General features: G+C 42.9%; 1 protein-coding gene across 4 annotated transcripts in view; it reads right to left on the bottom strand.

Moving 5' to 3' along the window:
* zzef1 (zinc finger, ZZ-type with EF hand domain 1) overlaps window positions 1-16,519 on the bottom strand; it is a 149,512-nt gene that overhangs the window by 84,816 nt on the left and 48,177 nt on the right. For all 4 annotated transcript variants that reach the window (XM_055657837.1, XM_055657836.1, XM_055657838.1 and 1 more), the window contains exons 16-25: window positions 13,548-13,678; window positions 13,378-13,448; window positions 12,185-12,299; window positions 9,969-10,128; window positions 7,291-7,412; window positions 6,493-6,615; window positions 6,197-6,366; window positions 4,245-4,326; window positions 3,552-3,753; window positions 797-948 (exon numbers count right to left, since the gene is read on the bottom strand). In XM_055657837.1, the coding sequence (XP_055513812.1) occupies window positions 797-948; window positions 3,552-3,753; window positions 4,245-4,326; window positions 6,197-6,366; window positions 6,493-6,615; window positions 7,291-7,412; window positions 9,969-10,128; window positions 12,185-12,299; window positions 13,378-13,448; window positions 13,548-13,678 (1,328 nt within the window). The remainder of the gene's footprint in view (window positions 1-796; window positions 949-3,551; window positions 3,754-4,244; window positions 4,327-6,196; window positions 6,367-6,492; window positions 6,616-7,290; window positions 7,413-9,968; window positions 10,129-12,184; window positions 12,300-13,377; window positions 13,449-13,547; window positions 13,679-16,519) is intronic.

Consider the following 16,519-nt stretch of genomic DNA (forward strand, 5'->3'; position numbering starts at 1 on the left):
CTCCACATTCTCATCAGCTAACCCTAGCTTCTACCACTCATCTACACACTAGGGTCAATTTACAGCAGCCAATTGACCTACCAGCTCATGATTTGGGTGTTCACACTAGATGGTCACAGGGAAAACATACAAAATCCACACTGGAGGTCAAGATTGAACACAGGTCGCTGGAGTCAAGAGACAGCACCTCCAGTTAAGCACTCAACTGGGCCACTCACACTGTATTCCCAATTAGACTACTGTTTGCACCCCAAATATTCAGGTCATCCCAAATCAAATCCCACTATCAGGTTTAACTAAACTGAATAAATCTGGTAACGTGATATCCCAGCCTGTATGTTTTGGTGTACATGTCCATGCTACAAGTTAGGTTTTAATGCCTTCGAGGTAATTAAAGGTGAGATGACAAAAACAATTAAAAAAAAATAAAGTTTTAGAAATAATGAATCATCAACAGCTTTAGTTAGGTTACACAAAAAAGCTGGAGAAACTCAGCGGGTGCAGCAGCATCTATGGAGCGAAGGAAATAGGCAACGTTTCGGCCCGAAACGTTGCCTATTTCCTTCGCTCCATAGATGCTGCTGCACCCGCTGAGTTTCTCCAGCTTTTTTGTGTAACCTTCGATTCTCCAGCATCAGCAGTTCCTTCTTAAACAGCTTTAGTTATATTAGCTCACTAATATTCTGAAGGATTGAGGATAAAATTAAGGTTACCTTTTCCTTATTTTCATCAAATGCTTAATTTATCTCTGAAGCTGAACAAATGAGACCAGCCATAAAATCACAATTGAATTTACCAGCTCAGCTTCTGCTGATGTGTCGTCCATTGTTCCCGCTGAGCATGGATTTATTCCTGCACAGGTTCCATGCCTTAAGATGGGTTTCCAGAGCCGACATTCCACGACAGAAGTAACCTTCTCTGCCGGTAACTCAGGAGGAGGGAACAGCCCTTCACAGAAAAAAGATAAATGAAAAAATGTCTTTATTAACATTTCAATGGGAAGTGACTCAACTATGTAAAGTATGAACATTGTATCTCACAGTGCTTTACAGCTAATTATTCAATATTGTGTTACTAAAACAGAGATAAATACTAGCTCGGGGGCTAGACGTGGAGACACAAGAGAATGCAGAAGCTGGAACCTTGAGTGGAAAACAAACTGGAACTCAGTGGGCCAGAGAGCATCTGTGGAGGGAAATCAGTGGCCGATTCCAATTGTGGAGCCTTCTTCACATGTGGGGGTCATGTTATTCCTCATATGAGGTGAATCTGTGGAATTCTTTGCCAAAGAAGGCTGTGGAGACCAGGTCAGTGATAGATAGATTCTTGTGCAAGAAGGAACTGCAGATGCTGGTTTAAACCGAAGATAAGACACAAAAAGCTGGAGTAACTCAGCGGGACAGGCAGGATCTCTGGAGGGAAGGAATGTGTGACGTTTCGGGTCGAGACCCGATTCTTGATTAGTACGGGTGTTAGAGGTTATGGGGAAAAGGCAGGAGAATGGGACTAGGAGGGAGAGATAGATCAACCATATGGCTCACACTTGATGGGCTGAATGGCCTAATTCTACTTCTATTCCATATGATCTTAAATATGCCATGAGAACTTACAACCACTTGAGGGTGCAGACTGAACTACATGTCCTCCGATGGATGGCGCAAAGCCATCTTCTGATGGTATAGAGCCATCTTCTGATGGTGCAGAGCCATCTTCTGATGGTATAGAGCCATCTTCTGATGGTGCAGAGCCATCTTCAGTACTACTTGACGTATGGCCCTATGTGATGCTCACATTTGTGGTGAGAGTGTGAACTCACAGCTTTGGCTCAGAAAGTGGAGCTCCACTTCCGAGTTAAGCATTAAATTGTACTACTTTGTCATAGCCCAATAACCCATTTCCTACATACCTCGGGGTGAAACTAGATCAGCAGATAACCTACAAGCAACATCTTGAAGCTCTCCGTGCTAAAGTCTCAGCGCAGAACAACCTCCTGCGTTGCTTGACTGGATCATCAAGGGGTGCCAGGACATCTACTCTCCGAACCAGTGCTCTTGCACTCGTGTACAGCGCGTTGAATACGCCGCCCCAGCTTGGTGCCGCAGTGCTCATACTAGCAAGCTAGACGCCATCCTCAACGACACCATGTGGATCATCACCGGCTGCCTACGCCCTACTCTGACGGATCTTCTGCCGGTGTTCGCAGGTATCGCACCCGCCAAGTTTCGCAGAGAGTATTTCACTCACAGGCTGGTGTGCAAGGCCCCGTCGGATGCCAAACATCCTCTGCACCACCTCGCCCAGGACTCACAGCAACTGGGACCTCAACGCCTGTCATCTCGTCGCCCCTTCTCCCGTCACGCAGCGACCCTCTGTGGCTCCGGTTTCAACACACTAGGAGCATGGAGAACCAGCTGGGAACAGACTTCGTGACCTCCGCAATTCACTGTTGCACCGAACACCACAGCCCCACCCAGTTCGGACCTGCCCCGCAAAGAGTGGGTCGCCCTGAACCGGCTCTGTACAGGGGTTCGCCGGTTCAATGCCAACATGCATCGCTGGGGGCTGCATTCATCAGCAGCCTGCGTGTGTGGAGCAGACCAGCAAACAACGCAGCACGTCATTTTTGACTGCGCTGTCCTCCGCCCCCCTGGTGGAGAGGTAGACCTCATGGCCCTCGACAACAGCACATTGAACTGGCTGCAGCGCCTGGAGGACGTTACATAACCTCCGCTGCCTCAAACGCAAGAAGGAGAAGATAGCCAAATATTAGCAAAGGATTTTCTTACATAAGTCATCAATTAAACTGTGAAAAATCAAATGAAACTGCAGATGGCGGAAATCTAAAATAAAAACAGAAAAGGCTTGGAACACTCAGCAGATCAAGCTGCATTTGAGGGAAGTCAAGAGTTAACATTTTTGTTTTTGAGTTACAACATGGAAACAGACCCTTCAGCCCACCAAGTCCGTGCCGACCAACGATCCATGTACATTAGTTCCATCCTATACATGAGCAACAATTTACAGAAGCCTATTAATCTACATCATGCATATCTTTGGAATGTGGGAGGAAAACCGAAGCTCCTGGAGAAAACCAACACGGTCACTGGGAGAGCACAAACTCCATACGGACAGTACCCATAGTCATGATCTAACCCAGGTCTCTGGCTGGAAGCAACTCTACCGCTGTGCCACCCTATGGAACGTTTAAGTCGTAGACATTCAGTCTCTATTGACCACAGTTAGATCTTAAAAAAAAGTCACTTTCTTGCAATTCGCACCATCTATTATATTTTGCCACCTAAAAAAGACCAATTTATGCTTAATCTTTGATTCTGTAAGTGTCCCAATCTTCCGTCCACTCCGTTATACTTCCTGCACCTTAAGCTTTTATTTTCTACAATAAGGACAAATTAAAACATGACATGTTTCTTAAATGATGCACATAGGTGGCCAAATAACAGGATTGATATAACTATAGGTGTTGGTAAACTTTTATGAATGTGCATAAATTGTTCCTAAATTTGTTTAACTGTAGAAATGTATAGACTTACCACAGGTTGAGTTCAAAGACAGCGCACGCGAGGCAAGACAACCCATTAGTCGAGACACAAGCAGCTGTAGATCTGCAACCCAAGGTACTCGCACATCTGGCAGACCATATGCTTTCACCATGAACTTGTATCCCCACTCATTGTTACAGTTGTCAGAGTGGAAGAGATACTGCAGCCTCGGGCCTGATTTAAATGTCAATGACTGCAAAAAAAGATGTAAGCAAGGTTTTACACAGCTATTCATTAGTGCCATCACCAATGGTTTGTTTTCATTAGGGAAGACATATTGATCCTTAGGTGTGTAAGACAGAACTGCAGATGCTTGTTTAAATCGAAGGTAGACACAAAATGCTGTAGTACCTAACGGGACAGGCAACATCTCTGGAGAAGGAATGGGTGACGTTTCGAGTCACCCATTCAGTGTGACCTGAGTTACTCCAGCATTTAGTGTCTACCTATTGATCCTTAGAAGTGAACATGATTGCATTCTAATATGTACAAGAAGAACAAAAAGAAATGATGAATTACTTTGAGCAAATATTTGAAATCTGCTGGGTCATCTCATCTGATAAATCACCAATGTATCATAAAGGGGTTTAAATATCTTGTGTGTAATATACCTAAAGTAAAAAAATCTAATAGTGCAGATTGAAATATGCAATGAACAAAAAAAACTGTTACCAAATAACTTACCGTTGGCCATTTCTCTGTCCCAACCTTTCCATCATAACGCACTTTCACTCCTCTGGAGTCCGTAAACTCCAAGTAATCGTACCTGGCAAAGAAAATGGCCAATTTATTTGGGGCTGAACGGTCTTGATGCCACTCGAGTGGTGATTCAAACTCAGTGCTGACAAATCTCCCTCTGCAGTGCAATAATTTCCAGAAATACATGAATCTGCTCAACCTCCATTCCCGCCTCAGTCAGAAATGCAGTAAACAAATGACACGCACACACATTTGGACACCAAACTTCAAGCCGTTGTCAAGTTATTCACTGGAACATAAAAGCAATGGAGAATAATCATTATGTCCACCAATATGGGTAGTGTTAGGACAGTGATCAATTTACTGAACTAGTATTCTGGAGACCTGGACTAACAAACCAGAGGCCACACTACAAATCCCATGTCCAACAGCTGTGGGATTTAAATTCAGTTGACAAACTGGAACTTGGAAAAAACGTCTTAGTAATGATGGCTACAAAATGATCCAATTATTGTAAAAATGAGGGAACCAAATTACATTTATAAAACTCCATCTCATTTGGTAATAGACAATAGGTGCAGGAGTAGGTACTGTCCTTCAAGCCAGTACCGTCATTCAATGTGATCATGGCTGATCATCCCCAATCAGTACCCCGTTCCTGCCTTCTCCCCATATTCCCTGACACTGCTATCTTTAAGAGCCCTATCTAGCTCTCTCTTGAAAGTATCCAGAGAACCGGCCTCCACCGCCCTGTGTCATGAGTACGAAGCCATTGAGGTGCAAATAAGGGGAACAATTCTAAGTATTTCTCAAAGTCTCCTTGAAAAGTGTAACATCCCTAATGAGTTATAATAATTCTTGATTCATGACCGGGTTAAAACGAAGTAGAAGCATCTCTAGTCCCTAAGACAGAAGCAAACAAAGTCCAGTAAAAATGGAGGAAGCTGTGTGCCACACTGTGTGCCTCCATCGGGCCTCTCCTGCCTTGACCTGTAGCAGTCTGCAGATAGCAGACCGACCTCATCAGACATCTCAGAATGCACAGAGTAGAAGCAACCATTCTGTAACCAGATACACTAGCCAGGAAAAGGAGCATACAGTTCATACAGTTATAAGGAGCCTGGATAAATGATTTTGTAAATATTTATTTCACTTAGCACAGGAGTAAAAAGCCAGCTGCATAGGTTCAATGATAACTGTGCAAGAATACAGGAGCGATGAGGAAGTTTGGGATTCATGCCTAAATGAGTGGTGGAGACAGAAATGTTACATATTTTAAAAGGTTCATAGATGTGTTCTTGAAGCCTCACAACCTGCAGTGCTAGACATGGTGGTAGAAGGTAGGATTAGGCATGGTGATCCTCATTACCTGAAAATTGGCATGGTTTTTAAATTCTCTACAGCTTCATGAAACAACAAGGCTACTACTCAGCTGCAACAATTATTCAAGGAGGATACAATGAGCATATCACTGCACCTTGGATAATCTATTAGAAGAGACAATCTTTCAGAATCATCAAATATAAATTTGGCTCTTTGGAGACCAAGAAGATTTCAAGATCATAGTGGTCAAAGACAAAGTAGATTATTGAAGATAAATTAATATTAATCACCGATTATTTCGTGATCATTTGAGGCAGGACTTGGTTTTAAAAATAAGTGAGCCAAAGTGCGTACAAATTAAGAATTAAAGCAGAGAAAAATAAGCAAGTTGAGAAGGCAAATATATGTATTTAAAGTATTAAGTAAATGGTGAAGCAAAGTTACCATCAAGAAAACAATTAGCCAATTCTCCCAGGGTCATCCACCCCCCACCCCCATCTTAAATCCTCTGTTAATGAAGTACTGAAGGATCATAAATCTTTAACCCTGTCTAAAAATACATCATTTTAAATGAAAAGGCAGAATTTCCGGGTGAAATTTAAATTGAACAATACCTTTTTTCTGTTTCACATTTTTCATCAAACTCCACTTCAAACAATGTTGCACCCGGACAAACAAAAACTGTCGTTGCATGACTATTATTTTCATAGTTGTGTGTAGACTCCATGCTCCACATCCTGAGAAACACTGGCTCCTCGGATTTCTCCAAGTTCTCACCACCAAGCTATTAATCAAAATCAAAAGTTTTTTTGAAGCAGAGTTTCCGCACCACCCCAATAAGCACCTTTACGTGGCATTGGCCAGACCTATGACAGATTGAGAAATACATTGGATACAGGCCGCTCGCTACCTTGTTAAAGTCATCTCCAGTTTCACAGCAGAGGATCTTCAACTTTTTAGCCAGTGGAGCGAAAGCTTGCAGCAGATCACAGTGGGGGATTTCCAAGTTCGAAAGTTCCAAAATAAAGATTACCTGCAACAACAAAAATTGATGGACTTGAACACCAAGGTCACTTTGTTCCTCTGTGCCCCTCGCCATTCAAGGTGTATGTCCAGGTACTGTTCTCACTGCTCAATAAGCTGCAAGATGTAGTTAAATAATGGTTGCTTTTCGAGCACTCTTTCCAGTAGCCACAGTTTTTTTAATGATTTTCATAGAAACATAGAAACATCGAAAATAGGTGCAGGAGTAGGCCATTCAGCCCTTCGAGCCTGCACCGCCATTCAATATGATCATGGCTGATCATCCAACTCAGTATCATGTACCTGCCTTCTCTCCATACCCCCTGATCCCTTTAGCCACAAGGGCCACATCTAACTCCCTCTTAAATATAGCCAATGAACTGGCCTCAACTACCTTCTGTGGCAGAGAATTCCACAGATTCACCACGCTCTGTGTGGAAAAATGTTTTTCTCACCTCACCATTTAATAAAATCTATAATCAAGCTTAATAATATAAATGCAATGCTAGACCTAGGAATGGAAAATAGAAAACTGAAATATACCAGGTTTATTACCTCTCTTTTACAATGTAATAATTTATACACCATAATTATGGAAAATTTTATAGAAATAATTTTGTTACATTATTTTTTAAATATTTTTGAAAACATTGAATTTAAATTATTTTTAGAATAACTCACTTACCAGTTGTCTAGTTGCCATAGCAAGAAAGGAGTCATTCAATTTTGCCATGATCTTATTCCCACTGCAGTTCAGCATCAGAAAATCTAAGACATTGGATGCACTGGAGATGTGGCGTTTGACATCTGTTGGACAATATTATGGTCAATAATAAATCAGCTGTTTCTGGTCTATGGCATTCTGTACACTCTAGCTGAAAATTTCACCAATCAAGGAGGACATGCAACTTAGAGAAAAAGGCTAACCCGTCCTGAGATGACACATTAGGATGAGAGGGGATCTTATAGAAACATATAAAATTATTAAGGGATTGGACACGCTAGATGAAAGAAACATGTTTCTGATGTTGGCGGAGTCCAGCACCAGGGGCCACAGTTTAAGAATAAGGGGTAGGCCATTTAGAACTGAGTTGAGGAAAAGCGTTGTCACGTAGAGAGTTGTGAATTTGTGGAATTCTCTGCCTCAGAAGGCAGTGGAGGTCGATTCACTGGATGCATTCAAAAGAGAGTTAGATAGAGCTCTTAGGGCTAGCGGAGTCAAGGGATATGGGGAGAAGGCAGGAACGGGGTACTGATCGTGGATGACAGCCATGATCACATTGAGTGGCAGCGCTGGGGCGAAGAGCCAAATGGCCTACTCCTACACATATTATCTATGGATCCCATGGAATTGAGTTTATATATACAATTATAGTCTTATTCAACTATATGGTTTGAGCCACACGGCTCATTCTTCAGAATCACCATGCAGGAGCAAAGGCCCCGTCGGGTCTGCGTGGAGTATGGAAACTGGTGTCATGGCAACTTTCAGGGGGTAGGAGATGAACTGGGGTCCCGTCAAGTAACAGATCCAGGATAGCAAATATCACCTGCTGAGCCAGACACCAGCCACTAGGATTTCCAAATAGTCAGGTAGGAGATGACCAGAATTTTACAACAACTAAACACAGTAAAAGCATTTTAAATCACAGCTCATGCCTGCACACGAGTTACATGGCACTGAGCAGTCAACAATTTTTCTTCTGTATGCATCTTTTATGGAATGGGATGTGAAGCAACCAACCAAGGCTAAATCTGATGGGAAATCAGGCAAGACCTACTTGGATATTTAATCTAGAAATATAAATAATGCAAAGTTTTGCAGTACACAGTAAACCTGGTGCCTTTCACCGCTCAATTACGGCAAACCTGATTTACACACTGAAGATCCTTGCCCATTCCTCAGGACATACAAAGGGTGCTTCAGGCAACATATCACTTTAGAAGTTAGAAGTGCAGTTACTTTGCCAGGTAGTGCACAAATGACCAGTTGGTAGAGAATGATGTTGTCATTGTCCTTCAATTAATCCCACAAATGTAAAATGCTGCATTTGTGACAATGCAATTGTCCCTTAGTACTATGGTTCAGGGTCAGTCGAAATTGTGGTCGGATCCTTGAGGACAATCTTCAGCATTACTAGCCACAAATTAAGTCTCTAATAAGAAAATATGCTAATTGGATCAAATCTGAAAAATATGTGTTATCATCTGGTAATTAATATACTCGCTCACAAATGTTGATTGTGTTCAACCTGGAATGTCAGAATCTGGCCTAATATCTCTATCACAGTATCAAATCTGTGTACCACCCAAGCACAACAGTTCAAACAAACTTGAGGAGTTCTTGGAGACTATTAGTCAATATTCAATGTGAAAAGTGTAACAACTAATAATTTAACTATCTTGTTTTTAGTGGCATTTGCACTGCACATTTTCCTACATTGAATAACAATATCACCTAAAGCTATAAATTAATCACAAAACATTCAGGAACCCCAAGAATGTGAAAGCTTTATGTCAATACAAAAGTTCTTTCTTAATTTTTATGTTGCATTAAAATCCCCAAAAATATTTTGTGAGATTCAAATGACATCAGAAAATCCATACTGAGTACTGGTTATTGATTTTAATGAGGTTTCATTGAGTTGATTCTTATACTTTTTATTTTAAATGTATTTTATTTTAATATGTTTGGGGACAAAGACCAATTTTATAGTGCATGGGAAATTAAACCAAAGCAGGGTGAATAAACTAAGAAATATGACTACGAGTAAATAAGTGATTGGGTATTTTTAAAGTGGAGATTGACAGATTCTTGATTAGTAATGGTTGAGAGAGAATGGCGAAGTATGGGCCAAATGGCTTAATTACAGAGCCGGATTTACCACTAGGCTTCGTAAGGCCTCGAAATCCAGGGGGCCTCCGGCCAAGGTGTATAATATTTTTGACAACGCACTGTAGTCTTTAAACAACCCTTCAGTAATTTTCCTTGCCCTCCATTTCAGAATAATAATGTTTTAAGCCGATAACTCGACACCAGCACTGGCAATAAATAAATAAGTGTAGCTTTCCAGCCCCTTATCTCATTGGCCACGCTCGACTGTAAATCGGTGTCAATCTGGTGGACCATCTTCCATTGGTCGTGGGGGTGGGGGATTGGGAGGGGCCTCACAAGTGGAACAGCCTCTTCATCTAAATCCGGCACTGCTTAAGTCTGTTGTGAATTTATGATAATCTAAAGGCAGATTCCCAAATATTACTCAAAAGAACAGAATGTGTAAACATAGTTCAAATCTGAGGGAAAGACACTTGGATGATGCTCTTTGTTCAGCAGGAGTCGAGCGTAAAACTTGTAGCACGTACAGTTAAGGAGAATTTCTCTTGCATGTTGAACAGATAAGACGTCACTTTCCTTCAGCTGTAGGTAACACCAGGAGAGGAGATGACCTTGCAATGCCCAAAGCAGATTGACAAGAACGGCTTCATTCTTCCCAATTGAATCACTGACGACCATCAATTCACACTTAAAACAAAAGCAGAAACACCATTAATCCAATGCCTCTTAAACCAACCTGCACCAAGGCTCTCGTCAGTGGCATCAGCACTGACGCATTAGTTCAGCAGCCAAGCATAACCCAGAAGTAAACCAGCTGAACTTTATTTATTTTTAAAACTACAGACGTTAGATATGCGAAACAAAAACAGAAAATGCGCCCTCGCACCACTGGACGCTCTAAACGTCAGCAAGCAACAGATCACAAAGGGTAGCGAGGTGAATTCTCAAAAATTCAAACGAATCTCGATTCCCTCCCTCAGATAATTCCATCTTTTACAAGCATCAACTGATTCTACTGGCAGAAATCCATGCATTCCAGTACATCTCTGAACCACCATGCCTTGATATTGGGCTGATGGAATGCAGCTTGTATGAGTCAGCTGCATTTTGCCCATTAACATAAAACTTTATCTTGGCAACGCCTTCCTGAACTTATTCCTTGAAATTGCTCAAGACCAAACAGTATTTTAATGTTCACATCACCCTATCTTGGAGAGAAAATGTAGTAATAGTACAGAGAACTACAGGTAAAGACATTTATAAAGTCACATTAGTACACCATCACAGGAGGACAAGAGTCTTAAGTTATTTCTCTGGACAGTGGTTTGTAAATTAATGTATAGTCTAGAAATAAATCACATGGATTTGGCGCTATATTGTATATTACCGTTATATTGGCCGTTAGTGCAAGATTTAGAGGTTGGGAAGTATTATATACACCTGTACAGATTACAGGGGACAGCATAGTGGCGCAGCAGTAGAGTTGCTGCCTTACACCGCCAGAGACCTGGGTTTGATCCTGCCTATAGATGCCGTCTGTACGGAGTTTGAATGTTCTCCATGTGACACATGGGGCGACGCCTGTATGATCGTGAGTAGTCACCCAAAAGAGTCGTAACTTTTTCTGGTCGCCGCTGGATTTTCAACATGTTGAAAATTTTCAGCGATCTGCTGCAACTATGACAGGTGCCGGCAGTGGCCGAAAAAAATCGCGTAAGTGGGACAGGCCCTTTACTGAAACGTACATGATCCTGAAGGGCATGACACGGTAGAGGTCAAGATGTTTCCACCAGAGGAAATTTTTAACAAAGCGACATGGTTACGGGATAAGGATAGTCATTTAATGAGACATATGACAAGTAAACATTCTTGATTCTTCATTCATTGGGGATATCTAAAGCGGAGGTAGATATTTTTTGGATAGAATAGGAATTGAGGGTTACGTGGAACTGGCGCACAAGAGATGATAAGGTCTGGGATTACACTGAATGGTGAGGCAGCCTTCCGTGCCATGTAGAAGGTGGAAAACACCTGTCGTGACTACTAGAAGGCTAGTGAAAATTCAAATTACAATTCAAACAGAAGGAAAACAAAATTCCTTGAATTTCTTGAACATGCACCATCATTAACATGATTGTGGTGACATTTTAGATCACTTGGGCATCTTTAGAGAATTCTAAGGACCCAGAATGTCCGCAGAGCCTATTTCACCTCCATTCTAAATGACTAAGGGTTTATCTTGAGATTATTGCCCTTACATTGAAAGTATGGCCTCTAATTAGATAAACCTGTTGGAGAAAAAGAGCTTCAGTATGTTATATGTCAAGTACTGTCTAGTGTTCTCATCCTCAAACTCCAGAGAAGGCTATTTAATCCTTCCTCATAAATGACCACATAAATCAATTTAATAAACCTCTGTTCACCCCTCTAAGGCAACAACGTAGATCAAACCTATCAAAACACCTTTCAATTTCAGAGAGAATTCCTTACTCATACACTTCATTACCCGAACAATTAGAATGCAAGGCTGACTGTAGATAAAAGTAGTATTTGATTTATTATAACTTAAAAACTGCTTAACTTAATTTATTTTGCACATGATCACAAGTAGGAAAACCAATAAGTTTCTTTACGACAAATCACTATCTTCCACCATACAGGAAAATAATGTAATTAATAGTTTTGAAGTTTGTAAATCGTTCTTTACCTACTCATGACACACATACACACCAAAATCTCTTACCTCTCGTGTTGCTACTAACAGCAAGGTATCCATGACCATCATTATTGAATTGACGTCAAAATCTGCGGGAATCCCTTTCTGTGGCAACTGGAGCAGCCCACTTGGATCCTGATTACTGAACCAGAAAATTAAATGGATTAGGTACCTCAGATACCACCAGGAGGGCATGTGAGAACAAGGAGGGGGAAATAGGACCTAAAGGGAGGCTTATGTAAGGGTGAAGAGGATCTGGTGCTGAAAGCTGCTTGTGGCCTTTAAGGAAAAGCTCATGTCAGGCTTAGGGATAAAGTAGAGGGGGCTGTAAGGAAATGTGAGGGAGAAAACAGAGGGAAGTTCCTGAAGGAGCCTTAAGGGGATTCATGAGGGGGCTCTGAATTGGAGTAAAGATAGAATACAAAGAGGAAGTGCAAGTATTCAGACAGAGTGCTATTGGAGGAGTTTAAAGCGCAGCTGGGTGCTTGCGAAGCAAAAGAGCCTCACTCCAGGCTAATCCACAAATAATGGACAGTCTTGGATCGAGGGAGAAAAGCAAATAAGACTGCATCACCATGTGTAACATAGATGACCATGATGCAATGGTCAGACAAATTCTTCCTGGAGCATGGGACAAGTCCAAAGAGACGATAGTGTACACAGAAGGAATTTCAACAGAAGGAACAAAGACGTTCACAGACAATGTTCACTCTGTACCTATTAAACAAATTGTTTTTTAAAATTCAGCGACCAAATAGAAATGCACTCAAAAACTCTTAAATGAACTATAATTTAAATATTGGTTTATTTAACTTTGTTCAGTCAGCAGAATACTCCATAGTTGGTTTTAATCGGTTCTCTGTGCTTACACCAGGTTTAACTTGAAAAAGGCTCCACAAACGGGTTCTGTCTTAGATGAAGGAAATCTGTGGATTATGGCGCCGTTGCTTTCAACTCCTGAAAAGCAGTTCTCCAGAGGACAGCGTCTGCTGACCTGAGCCCATGCACAGGAATAGCCCAGCTCCACTATCTGATGGCAAAGCAGGACAGCACAAGGTCTGTCCCCTACTAGCTTGTCACTTCTGCACATTTGCTGCTGTGCGTACTCTGCACACATTGGCTGCCACATCTTTAAATATTACATTCAGAAACATCAGTTGGCTGTAAAACTTTGGGATGTTTGAAGTAATGAAAAATACCAAGTTCTTTTTATTGCTCACCTAAAGTAATGACACAGGGACTGGAATGTAATTGTAGCAGAATGAGGTTGAGATGGTTCGGTGATCGTTTCCTGCAAAGGTAAAGAACACAGTTGGGTGTATTGGGCATAGCTGCAAATCTGTATTTAAACCAGCAGAAAGCAAAGTCAGATTCGAAGGGCGAGCCTTACCATCATTTTAAAAAGTTGATTACGCCGCGTGTTTACGTCTGGAAAAAAGATGGCAGCTCCACGAAGGATGGTATTTACTGCTTCCTTCTTCAACATTCCAGAAACCATGTTGTATTTCTCGCCATCCACTACTGCTTAGAGAAGAGACAAGATTAGAAAGTCTTCACATCATCAGCAACTCTTCCAGTAGTGCTGAGTACTGAGAAACACAAGAGACTGCAGATGCTGTAAACAAAGTACTGGAGGAACTCAGCAGGCCAGACATCGTCTGTGGAGGGAGTTGGACAGACGCCATTTTGGGTCAGGACTCAAAAAGTTGTCTGTCCATTCCGTCCACAGATGCTGCCGGGCCCACTGAGTACCTCCAGCCCTTGTGTTTTGCAGAGTACTGGTACTTCCATATCCCAACTACGCACAGTGTAGTGTGATACAGTGTAAATAAATACATTGCTTTAAAATCCATTCTTGCACCATCTGTGGAAAGTGAAAAGTTTCAGGTTGAAGAACTTTGTCAGGAAGTTCTGACAAAGGATCTTTGAATTGAAATGTTAACCATGTTTCTTTCTACAGTAGCTACCCGACCGGCTGAGCATTTCCAGCACATTGCTTTGACTTTAAACAATTCTATACATTACCTTCACAGAGGTACACATAGAGGTCACGAGCCGGGGGAAATAGGACCTAAAGGGCTTATGTAAGGGTGAAGAGGATCTGGGAAAGGGGGAATAGGAAAAGGTATGCGGAGGAAGGAGAGTGAAAATAGTAAAGGGGGAAAGGGGGGAAAGCCATGGTGCGAGAATGTGAAGACAGCGTGGCCAAACAGTTGAGATATAGGGTAAGAGTATTTGAGGTTGACAGGCACTAGTCACCAGGCGGAAACAAGGCAGCGCACCCACGCACGACCTACTAGGCGATCTACAACGCGCGCAAGTACGAACAATTCAGCAACCAGCAAGTTTGGGGATTGAGAACCAACCATCCAGAGGTCAACGCCGACTGCACGGAAACGGAGCACTTAGTACAGACGCAGCAGATGCAGGAACACTGTCCGCAAGTCTGAGCGGTGTGCAGGAACGCTACGCGGTCGCCCAAAGTCACACGATAGTGAAGTGTATATAAAGGCCACGGCCGCTATGGTAATCTCACGGCCATGCGCGAAAACGTAGCGGAAAAAAAAATCGCCTGTCTGCAGCGAACAAGGTCTGAATGAATGATGAGAGCTCGGCGATGGCCCCAACAAGCTAATACTCAAGTGCCAGAGGGGGGGCGTGTTATAGCAGTGGGAGGACATCATGGACCTGGTGACAGCAACGTCATTACAGAAAGGCGCAACAGTGTAGAGAAGCACAGTAAGGAGGAAATACCAGGAAAGGAGGGAACAAGACGAGGGTAGAGGATGAAGGAAATAACAACGGGAGCGATCAAGAAGCTACTAGGGAAAAGGGCAAATCAGAAGCCACTAGAAAGAACAAGAGAGGCAAGTGGAAATGACAGATCAACGGAGAGGTGGGGAAAAACAAGAGAAACAGAGAGAAATTCTACCCTGACAACAACAAGCTCCACATCATTAGACAGTGACTCACCCAGCGCAGGTTCCATGCCGCAAGAGAGGACAGCCGGAAACAGTCACACATCAGCCAAGAGAGGCGAACAAATTAGCAACCAGGGATTAACCAGGACAAAAAGATCCTTGGTTGGAAATAAAGGAAAAAGGGGAGAAACAGAGGCAGGATCGATTTGTCTTATGAGACGTGACTGAGTGCGAGAGAAGCCGGTTCAGAAACCGATGGCCCAATGAGACCGCTCCGCGAAACAACAGGAGTCACTACAAGTAGAAGGAAAGGGGAAAGGGGACGTAGGTGACGCCGGAGAATTTATAGAATGACCTCACGAGGCAGGCGTGACGTTGTGCGGTCCAGGCGAGTCTTAATTTCGTTCATGGGGCATATGTACCAAACACCGAAGGTACATAAATTTAGAAAGGGGGTCAAACGCTGAACGGCAACGTAGGGAACGCAGGGAGTAAAAGCAAGCCCAATCGAATAAGCTTGGCGACACGGCCGCAAGATCTTACGAGGGGGGGGGCGCAGCAGCAAAACGGTGACAGCAAGTGTAACAAAAAGATAGGTCGCGACAGTGAAAGCTAGCACGTTCGAACAGGCCACAGCGATTTAAACTGGGAAAACAAGAGGCACGAGTGTAGTGAGGGAGGGAACTAGTAGGCAACGCGTGCCCGAGAATGAATAGGGGGTGCAGAAGGGGTACGCCACACGCCAATAAGCACAGAAGCCAAGGGGAACGGCCAGATCACTAGGAGAAGAACAATCGCGCGGTGCAATGAAACATTCTGGGTTTAAACGCGTGAACATGCCATGCATCAACATGACCTAACCCACAATATCCAAGAGGTCTTTAAAACTACAACTCATACGCCTGGACGACAAAACAGATCGTCAAAGAGGGGCTGAACGAATAGCCCGCTAGGGCTGCTGAGGACCTCGGGGGAGCGGTACGGGGCGGGTTCTCTGAACCACCACACGAGGGGATAAACTGGCGCAGGGTGCTTCCGGGGGAGACAAGCAGTGGGACAAGTGGCAGGAGACACGGGTGGTGTACTCAGCCGCCCCAACCCTCGCCAGGCGCGTGAGCGAAGCCCAGAGGGGCAGAGTTCTTTTTATTGCTCACCTAAAGTAATGACACAGGGACTGGAATGTAATTGTAGCAGAATGAGGTTGAGATGGTTCGGTGATCGTTTCCTGCAAAGGTAAAGAACACAGTTGGGTGTATTGGGCATAGCTGCAAATCTGTATTTAAACCAGCAGAAAGCAAAGTCAGATTCGAAGGGCGAGCCTTACCATCATTTTAAAAAGTTGATTACGCCGCGTGTTTACGTCTGGAAAAAAGATGGCGGCTCCACGAAGGATGGTATTCACTGCTTCCTTCTTCAACATTCCAGAAACCATGTTGTATTT

The sequence above is a fragment of the Leucoraja erinacea genome, chromosome 28 (genome assembly GCF_028641065.1).
Source record: "Leucoraja erinacea ecotype New England chromosome 28, Leri_hhj_1, whole genome shotgun sequence".
NCBI classification, from domain to species: Eukaryota; Metazoa; Chordata; class Chondrichthyes; order Rajiformes; family Rajidae; genus Leucoraja; species Leucoraja erinaceus.